The 17,998-nt window shown below is 36.7% G+C and overlaps 1 protein-coding gene across 1 annotated transcript in view; it reads left to right on the top strand.

Moving 5' to 3' along the window:
* The window catches only part of LOC128657974 (uncharacterized), a 285,898-nt gene that overhangs the window by 47,510 nt on the left and 220,390 nt on the right, over positions 1-17,998 (top strand). Inside the window, exon 6 of the mRNA XM_053712413.1 lies at positions 3,309-4,129. Coding sequence (XP_053568388.1) covers positions 3,309-4,129 — 821 coding nt within the window. The remainder of the gene's footprint in view (positions 1-3,308; positions 4,130-17,998) is intronic.

The raw sequence follows: 17,998 nt of genomic DNA, 5'->3' as shown, positions 1-17,998 counted from the left end.
GACAATTGGAAAGCGGATTATCTCAGTCGCCAAACGTTGCACCTGGGCGAATGGTCTCTTCACCCAGAGGTATTTCCTCAGATTGTTCAAATGTGGGAACTCCCAGAAATAGATCTGATGGCTTCTCATCTAAACAAGAAACTTCCCTGGTATCTGTCCGGATCCCGGGATCCTCGGGGGAAGGCAGTGGATGCATTATCTCTTTCTTACAAGTGTCATCCTGCCTATATCTTTCCGCCTCTAGTTCTTCTTCCAAGGGTATTCTCCAATATTCTAAAGGAATGTTCGTTTGTCCTGCTGGTAGCTCCAGCATGGCCTCACAGGTTTTGGTATGCGGATCTTGTCCGGATGGCCTCTTGCCAGCTGTGGACTCTTCCGTTAAGACCAGTCTTTCTGTCTCAAGGTTCTTTTTTCCATCAGGATCTCAAAACCTTAATTTTAAGGTATGGAGTTTGAACGCTTGATTCTTGGTCAAAGAGGTTTCTCTGACTCTGTGATTGATACTATGTGACAGGCTCGTAAATCTGTATCTAGAGAGATATATTATAGAGTCTGGAAGACTTATATTTCTTAGTGTCTTTCTCATCTTTTTTCTTGGCATTCTTTTTTGAATACCGAGAATTTTACAGTTTCTTCAGGATGGTTTAGATAAAGGTTTGTCCGCAAGTTCCTTGAAAGACAAATCTCTGCTCTTTCTGTTCTTTTTCACAGAAGGATTGCTAATCTTCCTGATATTCATTGTTTTGTACAACCTTTGGTTCGTATAAAACCTGTCATTAAGTCAATTTCTCCTCCTTGGAGTTTGAATTTGGTTCTGGGGGCTCTTGAAGCTCCTCCTTTTGAACCCATGCATTCTTTGGTCGTTATATTACTTTCTTGGAAAGTTTTGTTTCTTTTGGCCATCTCTTCTGCCAGAAGAGTCTCCGAATTATCTACTCTTTTTTGTGAATCTCCTTTTCTGATTTTGCATCAGGATAAGGCGGTGCTGCGAACTTCTTTTGAATTTTTTACCTAAGGTTGTGAATTCTAACAACATTAGTAGAGAAATTGTGGTTCCTTCATTATGTCCTAATCCTATGAATTCTAAGGAGAAATCATTGCATTCTTTGGATGCTGTTAGAGCTTTGTAATATTATGTTGAAGCTACTAAGTCTTTCCGAAAGACTTCTAGTCTATTTGTCATCTTTTCCGGTTCTAGAAAAGGCCAGAAAGCTTCTGCCATTTCTTTGGCATCTTGGTTGAAATCTTTATTTCATCATGCCTATGTTGAGTCGGGTAACACTCAACCTCAAAGGATTACAGCTCATTTTACTAGGTCAGTTTATACTTCCTGGGCGTTTAGGAATGAAGCTTCGGTTGATCAGATTTGCAAAGCAGCAACTTGGTCCTCTTTGCATACTTTTACTAAATTCTACCATTTTGATGTGTTTTCTTCTTCTGAAGCAGTTTTTGGTAGAAACGTACTTCAGGCAGTGGTTTCAGTTTGAATCTTCTGCTTATGTTTTTTCATTAAAATTTTATTCTGGGTGTGGATTATTTTCAGCAGGAATTGGCTGTCTTTATTTTATCCCTCCCTCTCTAGTGACTCTTGCGTGGAAAGATCCACATCTTGGTTATCTGCTATCCCATACGTCACTAGCTCATGGACTCTTGCTAATTACATGAAAGAAAACATAATTTATGTAAGAACTTACCTGATAAATTCATTTCTTTCATATTAGCAAGAGTCCATGAGGCCCGCCCTTTTTTGTGGTGGTTTTGATTTTTTTTATAAAGCACAATTATTCCAATTCCTTATTTTATATGCTTTCGAACTTTTTTCTTATCACCCCACTTCTTGGCTATTCGTTAAACTGAATTGTGGGTGTGGTGAGGGGTGTATTTATAGGCATTTTAAGGTTTGGGAAACTTTGCCCCTCCTGGTAGGAATGTATATCCCATACGTCACTAGCTCATGGACTCTTGCTAATATGAAAGAAATGAATTTATCAGGTAAGTTCTTACATAAATTATGTTTTTTAACCTTAAGGGGAAAGAGCTACTAATAGCATCTCTATTTTCCACCTCGTTTTAGCTACAGGTATAAGGACCTCATGTGAAAAGGTAGACTACTCAAATGTAGGGGGTCGCTTAAACCTCTAATACAAACAAGGGGGTTGATAGTGGCTCAATTAACTCTCCTCCCAGGGTAAATTGCACTTTAAGTGCTGCTGCAGGGTATCACCCTCTTTTAAATGAAAGTGCAGGGTAAAACCCTATTTTAAATTAAAGTAGTCTAGGGGCTGAAATATGCACATACAAAGCCCTTTTCCCCAGCCACAGATTTACAAGGAATACCCTGACTCAATTCCCAGTTTCTGTGAGTTCCCCACATCCCAAGTGTTTTTTTTATAAGCAAATGCACCCTCAGCCAGCTTTCAGGAACAAGAAACAGTCTCCATCACCGGCTGTAGTAGTGCAGGGGGGCCTAGGATTTGGCATGTAAAGGGAACCCCCAGGTTGATAAGTAGTCATAATCCACACTGGGGAATAGATGCATATGATGTAAATGGGTTGGCATGAGCATCTAAGGGGTAGACAACAATATTTTTCACTCTCACGTTCCTTTAAAGGGACAGTCTACTCCAAAATAAACTTTCATTATTCAGATAGAGAATGTAATTTTAAACAATTTTCAAATGTTATTTTTATCACCAATTTTGCTTTGTTCCTTTGGTATTCTTAGTTGAAAGCTAAACCTAAGAGGTTCATATGCTAATTTCTAAGCCCTTGAAGGCCGCCTCTTCTCTCAGGGCATTTTGACAATTTTTCGCCACTAGAGGGTGTTAGTTCATGTGTGTCATATAGATAACACTGTTCTCATGCACGTGAAGTTCTGGTGAGCCAGCTCTGATTGGCTAAAATGGATGTCTGTCAAAATAACTGAAATAAAGGGGCAGTTTGCAGAGGATTAGATACAAGGTAATCACAGAAGTAAAAAGTGTATTTATATAACTGTTGGTTGTGCAAAACTAGGGAATGGGTAATAAAGGGATTATCTATCTTTTTAAACAATAACAATTCTGGTGTAGACTGTCTCTTTAAAGGAATGATTTTCATATAACATATTTGCTTTAAATGTATTTGGTAGACATGTGCATTTGAATACTTCGTTCAGATTCTTCGTAGTAAATACTTAATTAAAAATTGTTATTGCTTTATTTTTTTGTAACTTACCCCAGTTAAAGAGAGCAATTAAAATGTTAAAAAAACAAGATATTTGTGTCATTGATAAATAATATTGTTCCTATTGTTTTTCTGTCCAACAGGTAGATTCAGAAATTGTGACCATACTAGTCATGGCCAGAGAACAGATGTTTCTTTCAGTCTTTTTCAAAATCGAAGAAATCATGTGGAAAATGCATGTTTTACCCAGAAAACAAGTCTTATTACACAACAGACAATTCATACAGACAAGAAAGCATTTTCATGTTCTGAATGTGGGAAATATTTTACTCAGAAATCATATCTTATTACTCATCAGAAGATTCATACAGGAGAGAAAGCTTTTTCATGTTCTCAGTGTGGAAAATGTTTTACACAAAAATCAAATCTTGTTACTCATCAGAAAATCCATACAGGAGACAAAGCTTTTTCCTGTCCTCAGTGTGGAAAATGTTTTCCTCTGAAATCGCATCTTATTGTACATCAGACAATTCATACGGGAGAGAAACCATTTTCATGCTCTGTATGTGGGAAATGTTTCACTCAGAAATCAAATGTTATTACTCACAAGAAAATTCATACAGGACAGGAAAAAATTCCATGTTCAGAGTGTGGGAAATGTTTTACTCGACGATCACATCTTATTAGACATCAAGCAAGTCATACAGGAGAAAAGCCATTTTCATGTTTTGAATGTGGGAAATGTTTTAGTAGCAAATCACATCTTATTACTCATCAGAAAATCCATTTAGGAGAGAAAGCATTTTCATGTTCTGAATGTGGGAAATGTTTTATTCAGAAATCGCATCTTATTACTCATCAGAAACATCATTCAGGAGAGAAAGCATTTTCATGTTCTGAATGTGAAAAATGTTTTACTCGGAAAACAAATCTTCTTATTCATCAGAAAATTCATACAGGAAATTAATAAATTTAGTCTACAGAATGCAAGTGTTTGGAACCATGTATATACCAGAGACCCCTTGTAAGGGCTATCACTCTAATGACTGTTGAGCCCAGTAAGTTTGAAGGAGTTACCCCTTCTTTTAGGGAGCATAGCTCAAATAGGATTGCTTTTAGATGAGAAAAAACAATGTTAGATTCAATAGATGGTAGTCACTTGGGATGTGCATTCAGATCCTTATGAGGTTCCCAATACGGAAGTTGGCAGCCGTCCATACCGTTAAAACTTTTCTGGACCAGATTGATTCTAATAAGACATCATCACACTAAGATCGGTGCAAATCCAGAACTTAGTGTGGTGATCTTTCATACAAATCAATCTAGCTATGAAAAGTAAACAGTTGCCTACTTCCCTATTTGGCTCCTCACAAAGGATCTGAATGCTCATCTCTAGTAGCCACTGTTAATGAAGCTTATCAAGTGCAAGTTGATGGCTGTCTCCATGCTGTTGATTGTTAACTGTGTCTTGTGGCTTCTCATATGTGTTTCAGCATTATCACTGGTTTAAATGAGTAGTTTCTAGTAAATATGCTTGAATTATCTGATCTGGCTGGTATTTGCAGCTCTGAACTACATGCCATGCCTACTAAAGTGGTTATGAGGATTAGTAATTTTTTCCTGCTTAAAGGAACAGTCAAAATTAAACTTTCATGTATCACATAAAGTATGCATTGTTAAAAAAAAAATTCAATTTACTTCTATTATCTAATTTGCTTTGCTCTTTTTTTATCCTTAGCCTCAGGAGCAGCTGGGAGCTTGCTTCTTATTGGTGGCTACACATATATAACTCTTGTCATTGGCTCACCAGATGTGTTCAGCTAGCTCACAGTAGTGCATTGCTGCTCCTTTAACAAAGATACCAGTAAAATAAGCAGAATTTATATTAGAAGTGAAATGGAAAGTTGTTTAAAATGACATGCTGTATCTGAATCATGAAAGAAAATTTTGGGGTTTCATGTCCCTTTTAACCTTGGTCTTTTTAAGGGTTTCCAAGGCCAACTGTCACTTCATTACTATAGATCAGATTTTTTATTACTCTGTTAATCTGTTTTGCTTGTTTCATTTGTTAAAACGTGATGTGAGCAATATTTTTGACTCATAAATGCTTCATAAAAAAAAAAAAAAAAAATCAATGTTAACACGGAGAGCAGGTCTTCCACCATCTCTCTCTCTTTACCACATCTTCCTCATTACTCTGTTCCTACCCGCCATTTCCTTCCCCACTCATAAATACCACAGCCTTATTTATACACAACCCTAACCTCAATTCTTCCCTTTCTAACTCCCTCTCCTTGCTCAACGCCGTATTTCTCCTTTTGTTAACCGTCATGTATTAACATTCATCTTTTGATACTCTCTTATCACAGGAGACAATTAACATTTCACATTTATAGAAGCCATGAACCATTTTATTTGTTACATATGTTTGTTAGATTGTTAATAGTATCTATAGTTTAACTGCACAAAGAAAATAGACAAGAAAGAAGACAAATCTCAACATCTGCAATATAGTTTCTTGGTCCAACATCGGACAAACGGGACTTATGTAGGTACAGATATGTATGAGTTACGATTTAAGAAACTGTCATCTCAATATACCCCTCTCATGAGATTTGTATTATATAACCATTGCTGATATCTTGATTCATGTCTTGCAAAAAAAGATTAATAAAAAAAAAATCAATGTTAAACCTCATAGAAGGTGCACTCTCTTCTGATAAGCTGGAACATATTAATTTGATTGGTTCTGTTGTAGATGAATGTTGCTGGAGTCTCCCTGCTGGTTTCTAGTCTTTTTCAGTACCCTGGAGGCCATGCTGACTTCCTGACAGCTCCTCACTCCAGCTACATCATCTACTAAATATGTTATGTTTAAATAAAAGCCTAGATGTTCAGGTAAAAAAAATAAAAATTACTAAATTCAAAATGTTCATGGCTACTGAATTTGATAACCTGTAAAGATCTGCTCCTCAAGAGTTTTCTAATGACCAGGAATACCAGTGTCCTCATGTAAGGTATAGGGGTGTTTTTGCTTTATGAAACATTTAAAAACTTTATGGGAAGTTAAATAAAAATATTCCTGAGGTGGTTTGTGCCCCCAAAGTATTTTTAGGTTAAGATAATTAAAGTAATAAATTATTAATACAAATGTTTTATTAATACTGTAGTAACAGTAGAAAGTATAGGAACACGCAATTAGCAATAATAACACATTTGCATATTAAATCATTGATTAGCAAACAAACTATACTATAATGTGACAGAACATGATCTTGTCCCACCCAACAATAATATTTAACAGAAAAAAAATATTAAACACATTGTAAAACACAGACCCTTAACCCCTTCATGCTGGGGCCAGTGTTTAACATCGGAACGCAGTTCTGATCACTCTCTCTCTATATATATATATAAACAAGAGAACAAATCAATATAATTCAGCGCACAAATATACAACTAGATGGTTCTGCTAATAAATACTAAAGTTCCATATAACTTAAAAGAATGTGTAGTAGATAGTAGTACACAGTCACAGAATCAATATAGCATTGATATTGCTGGTAAATAGTTGTCTTCTTACCAGAGATTACCCCAATCATATGAGGTAATGTATGCACATGGGAGGGCCAATGCTGGTCGGATCCCTGGTCTGTTGTTGTTCTCCTCCGTTGGATCTTTTAGAGAAGGAGGTTGTAAAAGAAAATCTTCTAGAACTTTTACTCGGTATGTCTCTGTAGGTTTTTTACTGGTAGAAACTTCTGACTCCCCTTGCGATGATATCTCTTGGTGTCTCCCAGGAGTATGGTATATTTGGTATATGTTCCTTATTCCTCAATTTCTCAGCAGGATCAATGATTAACTGAAACAAAAGGCTCTTCATTTACCATCAACAAAAATAAGGAATAGAAATTAAGAAACATTCAAAATTAACATCAAAATCCCATCACCAGCTGATCACCACTAAACCTGTCTATCAAAGAGGTGTCCTAACTCTCTATACTGTCTGGGCCATGGGAGGTGTTGAGTACCACAGCCATTGGGATATAAAGGTGCAGTTGTTTTTTTTATAAAGAGTAATTCCTGTTTATAATGTGAGGAGGCCTTAGTGCCACCCCCTCAATTATGTTTTTATATGCCTTGATAATGTGATACCAAACATGTTTGATACTACCAAACATGTTTGATACCACTGAGCCGTCCACCTCTGAGGAGCAGTTGTCCAGTGAGGTGCATACCCTACATACTTATCTGTCAGTATATTTATGAAAATCTTAGCAGTATTCTCTAAACAATGTGTAAGTATATGGCAGGGAATATATTTAACAATCTTCCTTTAAACTAAACCTGCAATCAAACATACATTTGCTAAGACAATAAAATTAATCTAAATATCTGAATTCTTTATTATTAGTAAATAACTATGAACATGTTGATACGTACATATTTGTAATGATTAGAATATGAGTTAATATTATATGCGTTAAAACAAAAACTATTTAAAATATGCTATGCAAAGCTCATGCCAATTTACTTTAAACCCAATCTTTCATTCAGAGCTGCATTTAAAATATTACAATGAGACCTAAAATAGCAGTTACAAACATTCAGCAATATGATTCTAAACAGTGTATATAAAACAATAGGATAATATATATATTCTGCTATTTAACTGCAATTTATCCTAATACAATATTGACTTAAAACACCGGAACTTTCATAGATAAATCATTTAGTCTACCAGATACAAATTTAAACAATACCTAGGCTTATGACTACCAATTTAAAATACAATATACTTCACCAATTTTGAACCAATTTGTAGCGGTCTTTAGGTCATCTCAGAAGACAGATAAGTAATTTTTGCAATCAATGAGAAAGGAGTAGTCAGCTTGTTTAGAATGGTTTTAAAATGCCCAACAGCAGATCTCATCCAAAGTTAAAAACAGCCTTCTTTCCCTATTTCTCTTTTGCTTACTTATATATGTTTTCAATCATTGATGACATCATGTGGGTGGCACTACGGGAGCTGACCTTCCCATTGGTTACCCGGGAAGTCTAATCGGATTGGCCCTTGGAAGTTTCATTTTTAAGAGCCAGAAAGAACCTTCTGGCTGTAGTTCTCGCAACATAACACCAGGTGGCAGCATTACCAACAGACAGTACAAAAACAATGCAGCATGACAATACATACAAATTCATTTAACCAACATTTTTAGCCAGTGAAATATTTCTTTAAACTATGTAATAACTGCCATAATTTCTTGTATTAATCTCTCCCAATATTAATTATAGGTGAAGCGGCATCAGATTAATTTCCTGATCGTTTTGATATGAAACGTCATGTTTTATATTATTAACATTGTATTATATTAAAGCAATTTAACACTGCTAATTATTAGTTTAAAATGCATTATAATTTTATCAGTATTCTGGCATTTCTTTGTAAATAACAGCTTATTTTTATATCTCCAGATTGGTAGTATTTAAAACTGATATACTGCATTCACCCAGATATAGTATGTGACATTTCTGTGTATTTCTTCCTGAATACATAAATCCTGTTTATGTAGATCTGAAATAAAAATAAATGTTAATGATCACTTCCCTTCAGGTCCATAAACATCTATTCATGTTCTTAAACACACAGAGGCTAAGATATTCATGCTTTCAAAATATGTATGTCTTGTATTTATTTTCCTAGTATATTTTATTTGAAATCTAACTACAGTTGCTTTGAAATCATAATGTAAGCCATGTGTCTTCTCTGTTATTCTAACCCCAGACACAATGTCTGTGTCACGTGTATTCTGATGTTATCAGCCACACAGCCTGAGTCACTTGGCAGGCAGTTGTCAATTTTCAGCTCCTTTGAAGAATGTTTGTATCTCTCACATTTCTTCAGACGGATCGGCATTTCCCTTGGAGGAAATCCATATATGGGCCTGTATCCTGTTCTCTGTCAAAATTACTTCCCCAACATTCCTCTAAGTGACTGTATTAAATTGGGCAGGCCAAATGTCATAGAGTCATAAAACTCTGCATATAGTCAAATGAGCATGGTCACTGAGTCAGTTCCTTTTGGAAAATGTCTGTGTGCTCACACCGCAGGGGTCGTGCTTCAAAAGGCTATGCTGATTTCCAATCCTGATAAATGTGTATTCACCCAGCTCTCATCTTGTAGGGGGTTTTGAGTTAAATCCTGACATCAAAATTTCTATGGACTATAGACGGCTTCATATATATATACACACATCCTTTTTATGTTATTTCATTTACGTATATATATTAGTATATATATATATATATATATATATATATATTATGTCATTTACCTTTACCCTGACATAATTCCCCCTTTCAAATTCAAATATATGTAGGACACATGTTTTTGAATTGGATTAAAGTCAGTGGTACTCGGTGAGGATGTTGGCCATATACAACATAGACAGTCTCTTATGTAGAAAGTTTGTTATTTTGAGCCTTCATGTTTATCAGTTAGGCATCTTTAAACTACAGTATGTCTTTAGTGTAGTTGGGGATATGATACTTCATTCTCCCTCTATAACTTGTAGTTGGGATCTGGGATGACATGGCCGCAATTGATTGATATGGACCCATTTATCTATGAAACTTTCATTTTTGGGGATCCGTATTTTATAGGCCACTGGAGATATTTTGTCAGTAATGACAAAAGGACCTTTCCATGAGGGAAGAAATTTCTTCTCCCTAACCTGATCTCTTCCAAAGTTATAAAGATAAACTTTATCATTTATTTCATATTCCTTTTTGGACGTTTTGAGATCATAATAGGTTTTAGTGGCAGTTGCGGCTCTTTCTAAATTCCTTTGAGCAAATGCAAAGGCATATTGCAGGTGCTTTCTTAGGTTTTCCACATATTGATGTGTATTGGTAGCGTTTATTAAGTTTTGGTCTGATGTATGGTATAGCAGATGCTGAGGTAGAACCATTCTTCTACCAGTCATCAGTTCAAAAGGTGACATTTTGGTAGCACTACTTGGAGTTGCTCTTAATGCCATTAAGACTAGAGGTAGTTTTACATCCCAGTCTTTACCTGTTTCACTCACAAACTTTTTGAGGATTTTAACAATGGACTGGTTGTAACGCTCTACACCACCACTTGAGGCAGCTCTATAAGCAATATGGAGCTTTCTTTTAACCCCTAGTATTTTCCACATTTTGGTCATCACTTCGCTAGTGAAGTGGGTCCCCCGATCTGATTCGATTCTTTGGGGCAAACCAAATCTGGAAAATACATGGTTGATGAGCAATGCTGCACATGTTTCAGCACTATTGTTAGGTGCACTAATGCACTCTACCCATTTAGTGAACAGGCATGTCACTGTTAACATGTACTTGTTACCTCTTGATGACCTTGTTACCGGACCAATAAAATCAATTTGTATATCTGACCATGGCATTACCATCCCCCTTTTCTGCAATGGCGCTCTATGCGTTGGTGCAATGGGTTGGAACTGTGGGCAGATTAAACACCCTTGACAGTAGGTTTGAACATCTTTCAACATGTGTGGCCAAAAAGCATAATCACTTAATATTTCATACGTGAGTTTGGCACCACGATGACCAGATGTGGGAGCATCATGGGCATGTTGAAGCATTAGACCTCTGAACTTGATGGGTACTACCCACTGCTGGATGCCAGTTTTGGAAGTTCTAATTAACAAACCATCCTGTAACTTGAATTGTGATCTAGATTTTATTAAGATTCTAAGATCTTCCTTGCCAATACAATCATCTTTTGAGATGGGGTTGCTTTCAGGATCTTCTATGTGTTTATAGAAGATGCCTACAATGGGGTCTTCTTTTTGACTAGTGATCAGGTCCTCACTAGGAGAATCCTGACTCCATTTAACCAAGTTAGGCTCACTCTGTTGTTTTGCCTGGTTTCTGGTAATGGCTTCTACCTGAATTGCACCCATTAGGTGGTCAATATTAAGGAGTTCTCCAGTTATGGCTCCTTGTTTGGCTAACGAATCCGCAAGATCATTGCCTTCCTTATCAGGACCTAGAACTCTGGAATGACCCTTGGTCTTTTTCCAGTGTATGGTTAAATCATTGGATACTACCAGATTATCAATCTCGCAGAACAACTTACCATGCTTGACTGGTTTGTTATTGCTTTTCTGCATGCCATTTCTTTTCCAAGTTGGCAGGTATTCAACAAAACTGTCACACACATAATTTGAGTCAGTTATGATCACAAATTCATGAATACCATGTTCAATAGCCATTTCAATGGTTTTGAAAACAGCAGTTAGTTCTGCAACCTGACTGGATCTTGGTCCAATGTTGAAACCTATAGATATATTTGGGAATCCATTTGCCCCAGTTATACCAATGCCAGCGACTAATCTGCGCTCATTATCAATAGTGGCATGGTAAGAACAACCATCAACATACACCCAAGGTAGTGTTTGACAATGGTCCTCATGGTATATTTTATATGGGGAAAGCAATTGTTCCTCCAGAAAATCATCTTCTGATAATTCTTCCCCAGGATTTCTAGCAGTACAGTCGTGGAGACTGGATTCTTTTTATTCTGCTTGTAGCGAATTTCTAGTGGCCAGCCTTGCAAGGAAAGAGTCCACGCTGTTATGCGGCTATTAGACAAATTCCCATCTCTTATTCTCTCACTTTGCAAATATAGCAAAAGCTGGTGGGCCGTTTCTACAATTATTTTCTCGCCCTGTATATAGCTGCGGAAATTTTGTAGAGCCCATACAGTAGATAAGAGGGCTTTTTCGCAATCGCTAAATTTTATTTCTACTGGGGATAGATTTTTGCTCGCATAAGCAATGGCTTTGTTCAAATTATCATGCTTTTGGTATAAAACAGCACTCATGCTTATATCTGTGTAACCTGTCTCTAAGAAGAAAGGTTTACCACCTTCAGGGTACGCTAAGCAAGGTGCTTGAGTGAGTTTTCCCTTCAGTTCTCTGATGGCTGTATCTTGAGACTCACTCCAGTGCCATTTCACATCTTTCTTTAGAAGAAGTAGTAGTGGTTTAGCTAATTCCGCATAATTATCAATGAATTTGCGAGAATAATTCGTCATACCCAGAAATGATCTCAATTCCTTTAAATTAGTTGGGTTTTTAGAATTCACTATAGCTTCCACCTTTTTCTTTTGGGGATTTAATCCTTCAGAGGTAACTTCATGTCCCAAGAAGTTTACACGAGTGCGGCACCATTGAGCTTTTTGTAGGGATAATTTGACACCTGCCCTTTTAAGTTGGCTGAGGACGTGTTTAAGCTCTGCGACATGTTTTTCAAAGTCTGTGCTTTTGATTAAAACATCATCAACATAAGATAAGGTCCCCCTTTCCAGTGCATCAGGCATAGCCTTATGCATGAATACAGCAAATTCATGTCCAGAATTTATGTATCCAAATGGAAGTCTCTGGAATGCATATTGGACCTTTTGGAAGGAGAATGATAGCTTATATTGGTCCTCTTCATGTACCTTTATGGTCCAGTATCCCTGTGCACAATCAATGGCAGTGAATATCTTGGATCCCTGCATTTGTGCTAGGCACTGGTCAATGTATGGTACAGGCCAGCCAGACATGTATACTCATTTGTTTAGCTGTCTTAAGTCAGCGCACAAACGCCATTGTCCATTGGGCTTAAGGACACCTAGAATAGGATTATTATAAGAGCTGTGCACCTGTCTGATAATACCTCTTTCTTCCAAATTCCTTATGATCTCTGCAAGAGAATCATATGAGGCTAAGGGAAGTCTGTATTGTTTGATAAATACAGGTGGCGCATCGGGATCTGTTTGTATTCGTGCAATGTGCAAGTCTGTAGTACCACAGTCATAAGAATCCTTAGCAAAAATATCCTTGTACTCCATCAGGAGTTCTCGCAGCTGTTGGCGTTCATCATCGCTGGAACAGCCATTAGCTAAGGAGATTTGCTCTTCGACTATTTGCTGAAATCCTGGAAAGATTTCAGGCTGTCCTATTTCATAGGCTTCTTCCAACCTAGAGGTGAGATTCCCTTGATTATAGTTTACATTGCTCCCATGACTCTGGGTATTGGGGTAATCTTGCTGTTTGATTGGCTGATCAAACACTAGAGAGGCTTCTTCAATTTTACAGATGCCTTCCTCTGAGCTGAAGGGATAAATAGACTGAATATTAAATAGACCCTCTGGCATAGATGCAAAGGATTGTTCTATTAATTGTTCTTCAGTTAAGTATCCTTCAGGTATTAGCCCAATTACATTATTCTGGAATCCAAAAGTGTAATAACTTGATTCCAGTGCATATCCTATGGTAGTTCCCTTGGATAATGATATATCCTGTGGGGTTATGTTATGCACAACAATATGTATTGGAACAGTTCCAATATTCACCATAGGAGTGTAGGTTACTGTGACACCCAGATTTTGTATTCTATGGGAGAGGCAAATTAGTGTTTCAGAAGTTTTTAATTTCTGACCTCTCTTTACCTGTAAGGGTAAAAGAAATTTATCAGCCCCAGCAGGAATTATAACATCGCTAGATACCTCCATATTCACGGCATATGGCAATTGCTGGTTTGATTTCAGGGCTGCATTTTCATCCTGAAATACTTCAGGGTCCCCCTTTAACCTGCTCCAGAGGCAAGAATTAATCAAATCTATTTGTATGGCATATCTATGTAAGATATCATTGCCAATGTATATTTGATTATGGGGAGTATTTAAAACTAAAAACAGGTGCTTCACTGACTTATTGCCAATAGAGATAGATAATAAGCACTTAGCTGTGATGTTATAGCTTTCAGACCTGTCATCCAGGCCGTTGACACAGTGGTCTTGGGGAGAAAGATATTTAATCACTTTAGGTTCAGCTATTTGCGCTAATAAACCTTCACTTATATAGCTAGCTTCCTGTTTTAAGTTTATTTTAGCATACTTGGTTTTACCAAGGTCATGTACTTGTATAGGGATAAATAGATCCTCTTTAACTCTCTCAATCCCTGTGAGGTATTGAGCGTGGCCTCCCCCCTTAGGGATTTTATGATCCCCCTTGTGGAGTGATATGGTTAATACATCGCCATCTAGGGAAATATTCGCTATCTTTCCAGGCGAAATTTTAAAAGTATTACCATCAGAGCCACTAAAAGGAGTCTGATCATCTATTTGTAGAATCGTGATTTCAGGTATAGAGTTATTTCTGAAATGAATCTCCACAGCATCTGGTTTCTCTTCCACCACGTGACAGCTATGTCGGGTGCGAGATATATCAGATTTTTCATAATTGATAGGCCGTTTAACTTGCGACCAAATTACATTATTTATGCAATCAATTATGGTGCTTAATCGCTTCAGGACATCACTACCAATAATTAAACGATCAGTTGGCAGATCCACTATAATGACAGGGTGTCTTATGACCCTGTTCCCCAGTTTAAATTTTAACCAGGCAGTACCGTAGACTTTTAGGGAGTCACCCCCAACACCTATTAGAGAACCGTCAAATTCTTTTATTTTAGGTTTGTGGGGTGTTAGCTCATTTAGCTGTGTGTAGTACCTGTGGGATAAGATAGTTGCCTGTGACCCAGTGTCAATTAATCCCCTGATAGGGTTGGAGACTGAATCTTGCAGCTCAACTAATACATAATATCTTCCTGCAGTTTCTACCATTTCACACATAAAATTTGCATTCTCACACATCTGTGGGCTTCGCCACGTGTTACCTAAATTCGCCACGTTTTCCTGTGCAGAGGAAGCTTCATACCTACCTGTTTCCTCTATGACAGGGTCGGCTGGATTCTTGTGTACTGCATCTGTGGAGATAAGGTTAGGAGAGAGCTGCAAGGGAAGAGTTTTGTTAATTTTTCCCGGATGAGGTTGCCTGTCATTACAGCTAAATTGTCCGTTTTCGGTCTGTGGGGAGAGAACATGATTAGTATCATTGATATTTATTATTACATTTTGTATATCTCTCCCCTCCCCCTCAGGTGATGCTGCAGTATTTATGACTGTGCCTGTGGTCCACTGCTGACCACTGGCTGTACCCCTAAAAAAGTATTGTTCGGTTGCTGAGCCGTAGATTTTTTACTCATATTAGCGATTTGTTCGCTCAACCGACTTAACTGGGTAAACAGCATATCTACCTGATTTTACAAGTTACCTCTACCCCTGGGTTTATCTCCTGGTGCTCCATTGTAATGATTCCTGGACCATTGGGTACCCTCAGAATCAGGGCCGCTATTTCTATTTTGGCGTGGTTGCCCCTGGGATTCAGCTTGCTCAGTATTAGTACCTTGGGGAGCATTATATACCTGGGGTGTCTGGTTATCCTGAGAATACCTTCGCCGTCTATTGTATCTACCTTTGCGGGGGTACCCATTATTCTGTGGGTATTCTCTTTGGGCGTAATTATTCGCCTGAGTATGTTCCCCGCTTTGGCTATAGTCTCTCAGCGTCTCATCCCGTGTTGGGGAAGGGGTAGAGTTAAACCTCTGTGGAGATGGCCCGTTTTCTCTGGCCACTTCCGCATAGGTTTTCTTTTTAGACTCCAAATTTAGGGGTTCAGGTGACACCCTAGTTTCGGCCACTATTTTAGGATTGGGCTTTTTCTCCCTTTTATCCCCCTGTTCACTGGACTGCTGAATAGAGTATAACTTTGTACTCTCTTTGATCAGCCATTCCAATGAACAGTTCTCCTCAAAATCTCTAGCTAAGTTGATTTTGATGGGTGTGGGGAGCGCTTCAAAAAATATATTCACAAACTCTGAACCTTCAAATATGGGATCATCTTCAGCCATGCTGTACGCATTCTTCAATACAGAAAGGAACTCGATTGGACTTTAATTCGCACTACATTTTAAACCATATACAGCTATTCTCGCTGCCGTTTTAGTGCGATGTTGTCCGAATTCTTTTCTGCATTGTCGTTTTGTTTCACTCAGGGAACGAATATTCATATCCTTTAGTGAAGCAAAGAATTTGTGATGCTTACTTTCAAATACCCAGGGTAGAAATTCAATTTTTAATTGCTCACTTGTAACACTCATTATAGATAATGCGTTTTCAAAGGCCTCTAAGTGGTCAATTATGGAAGTGGCCCCCCCTTTAGAAAATGGGCGTACTGTATTCTTTAGGAATTTAATTATTGTGGGGGTGTCATACAATTTATTTGGTATATCACTGGACCTTACTGGGGACTTATTGTTTGAGCTAGAGTGCCTTTCATTTGAAGCGTAATAATTTTCTGGTCCCCCAGAGTTATGTAGTTGTCTAGGGGAAAAAGTTATCTCTGGGCCTGAATTAGGGCTATAGTTTGGGTATCTTTGTCTATCCTCCCGCCTGGGATCTTGACTATCATTTCGGTCCCAGTCCTAATTTGTCTCTGTATTTATTGCATGCTCGTATGCTTTTTCAGCCTCATGATATCTAGCTCTTAAAGTTTTATTTTCATCTTGGCACTTTTGATATTCTTCTTCGAAAGTTTTAAAATCAGCCATTAGTTCCTGATTATATTTATCTAAATCAGAAGCCTTTTGGCTAATATGGAAAACCTCTGTCTTTGTCTGAATAAAGGCATCTTGAAATTCTTGTAATGAATTATTTTCATCCTTTAGCCGCCCTAATTGTCTGTTCTGTCCTGCCATTTGGTTAGACATTTCACAGCTCAAATACATTAGGATCGGCCAAGTTTCGAAAATTAATTCATCACGCCCCCTAAGTTCCGTGCATCTATTTAGTTGCAGTAACATTTGGTATAATTCCCCATCTTCAAACCACATATCTTTAACTAAATCTTTGGCCTTATCTTTACACTCATTTATATACCTGGAGACATCGTCCCCAATATCAAGTCTAGTCATGATGTGATTCATGGCGTCTAATTTGAGCGTTTTTTTCTGAATCACTTCATTGACGGAGGACATTGGGGAGGACACAATTTCATCTTGCAGAGAAACGCTAGCATTACTTTTTGCTGAAGACATCGTTATTTTAGTGTTTGTACTTAATAATATAAAACGCTAATACAATTTTGACCAATAAGAGAGAGAAATAAAAAATTATATCTTCAAAATATCAATATCAACTTTGAAATATGACAAAATTAATATTTTTATTAATCTTGAAATATGAAAAATTAATATTTCTATGAATTTTGAAATATGAAAAATTAATATTTTTATGAATTTTGAAATATGAAAAATTTATATTTTTATGAATTTTGAAATATGAAAAATTAATATTTTTATGAATTTTGAAATATGAAAAATTAATATTTTGGACTAATTTTTTTTAATATGAAAAATTTATATTTTTATCAATTTTTCAAAAATAATTTTTAATAATATTTCAAAATATTAATATCAATCTTGAACACAAGAATCAATATTTCAATTTTCAAAAAAAAAAACTTCTATATTTTCAAAATATTAAATTTCTTCTCTCTTCTATAATAATTTCTATTTACCACAAATATACTATATCAATATGATAATTACTTATAATATCTCGCGCAATGCCTCCATACAATATGTCAGTATATTTATGAAAATCTTAGCAGTATTCTCTAAACAATGTGTAATTATATGGCAGGGAATATATTTAACAATCTTCCTTTAAACTAAACCTGCAATCAAACATACATTTGCTAAGACAATAAAATTAATCTAAATATCTGAATTCTTTATTATTAGTAAATAACTATGAACATGTTGATACGTACATATTTGTAATGATTAGAATATGAGTTAATATTATATGCGTTAAAACAAAAACTATTTAAAATATGCTATGCAAAGCTCATGACAATTTACTTTAAACCCAATCTTT

This window comes from Bombina bombina, chromosome 4 (genome assembly GCF_027579735.1).
Source record: "Bombina bombina isolate aBomBom1 chromosome 4, aBomBom1.pri, whole genome shotgun sequence".
Taxonomy (NCBI): Eukaryota; Metazoa; Chordata; class Amphibia; order Anura; family Bombinatoridae; genus Bombina; species Bombina bombina.
Note: the sequence above shows the minus strand (reverse complement) of the source record. Positions and strands in the feature narration are given on the sequence as shown.